This window comes from Capsicum annuum, unplaced genomic scaffold (assembly GCF_002878395.1).
Source record: "Capsicum annuum cultivar UCD-10X-F1 unplaced genomic scaffold, UCD10Xv1.1 ctg30554, whole genome shotgun sequence".
Classification (NCBI taxonomy): domain Eukaryota; kingdom Viridiplantae; phylum Streptophyta; class Magnoliopsida; order Solanales; family Solanaceae; genus Capsicum; species Capsicum annuum.
In genome coordinates this window covers 1-1,062 of record NW_025837127.1, presented here as the reverse complement: position 1 = coordinate 1,062, position 1,062 = coordinate 1, and the positions used below count along the sequence as shown (strand labels likewise).

General features: G+C 38.7%; 1 protein-coding gene across 1 annotated transcript; it reads left to right on the top strand.

Moving 5' to 3' along the window:
* Window positions 1-122: 122 nt before the first annotated feature.
* On the top strand, window positions 123-1,026 carry LOC124891115 (the record flags this gene model as incomplete). Its single annotated transcript, XM_047402922.1, has 3 exons — window positions 123-395; window positions 470-577; window positions 644-1,026. Coding segments are annotated over exons 1-3 (764 nt in total), but the record flags the coding sequence as incomplete, so codon positions are not given.
* Between the last annotated feature and the right edge of the window lie 36 nt (window positions 1,027-1,062).

Below are 1,062 nucleotides of genomic sequence, written 5' to 3'. Positions count from 1 at the left end.
CATTTATTGATGATATGACAAGAATGTGTTGGATTTATTTTCTTAGATTCAAATCTGAAGTACCTAAAGTATTCTGGAAATTCAAAGCTTTGGTAGAAAATCAAAGTGGTTGCAGGATGTAAATGCTTAGATTAGATAATGGTACTGAGTACACATCTGATCGATTTGAAAAGTTATGCCAAAATGTAGGTATTGAGCATCAACTCACTGCCCCATATACTCCGCAACAGAATGGAGTCAGTGAAAGGAAGAATAGGACGATAATGGAAAAGTCGAGGTGTTTGTTATACGAGAAAGGCTTACCAAAATATTTATGGGTAGAAGCAGCTAACACCGCTGCTTTTTTGCTGAACAGATTGCCTACCAAAGCAGTTGATGGCAAGACACCTTTTGAGGCATGTCACGGCTATAAGCCGTCCTTAAAAAACTTAAAAATCTTCGGTTGTTTGTGTTTCTCTCATATCCGCAGGTTAAGAGGGACAAGTTAGACAAGAAAGCTGAACCTGGAGTCTTTATTGGTTACAGTACAATCTCTAAAGCTTACAAGATTTTTCAGCCTCATACTAAAAAAATAATGGTAAGCAGAGATGTATTTTTTATGGAGAATGAGTAATGGGACTGGGAAAAAGTTAATCAAAAGCAGATCACAAGCAATCTATCGAATTTCGATGAAGACATTGATGATCAACCTGTGAGAGGAACAAGGTTGCTCTCTGAGATATACCAGAAATGCAATGTGGCCATTTTAGAGCCTTCTGGATTTGAAGAGACTATTTTAGATCCTAAGTGGAAAGCCGCAATGGAAGAGGAACTTGGAATGATTGAGAAGAACAAAACCTGGCAGCTTGTGGAAAAGCCTCAAGATAGAAAGATCATCGGTGTGAAGTTGGTTTACCGGACAAAATTGAATGCTGATGGTTCTATTAACAAGCTCAAGGCAAGACTTGTAGTTAAGGGGTATGCACAGATTTTTGGTGTTGATTATTCTGACACGTTTGCTCCAGTTGCTAGGTTCGACACAATCAGGTTGCTTCTTACTATTGCTGCACAACGTGGCTGGAA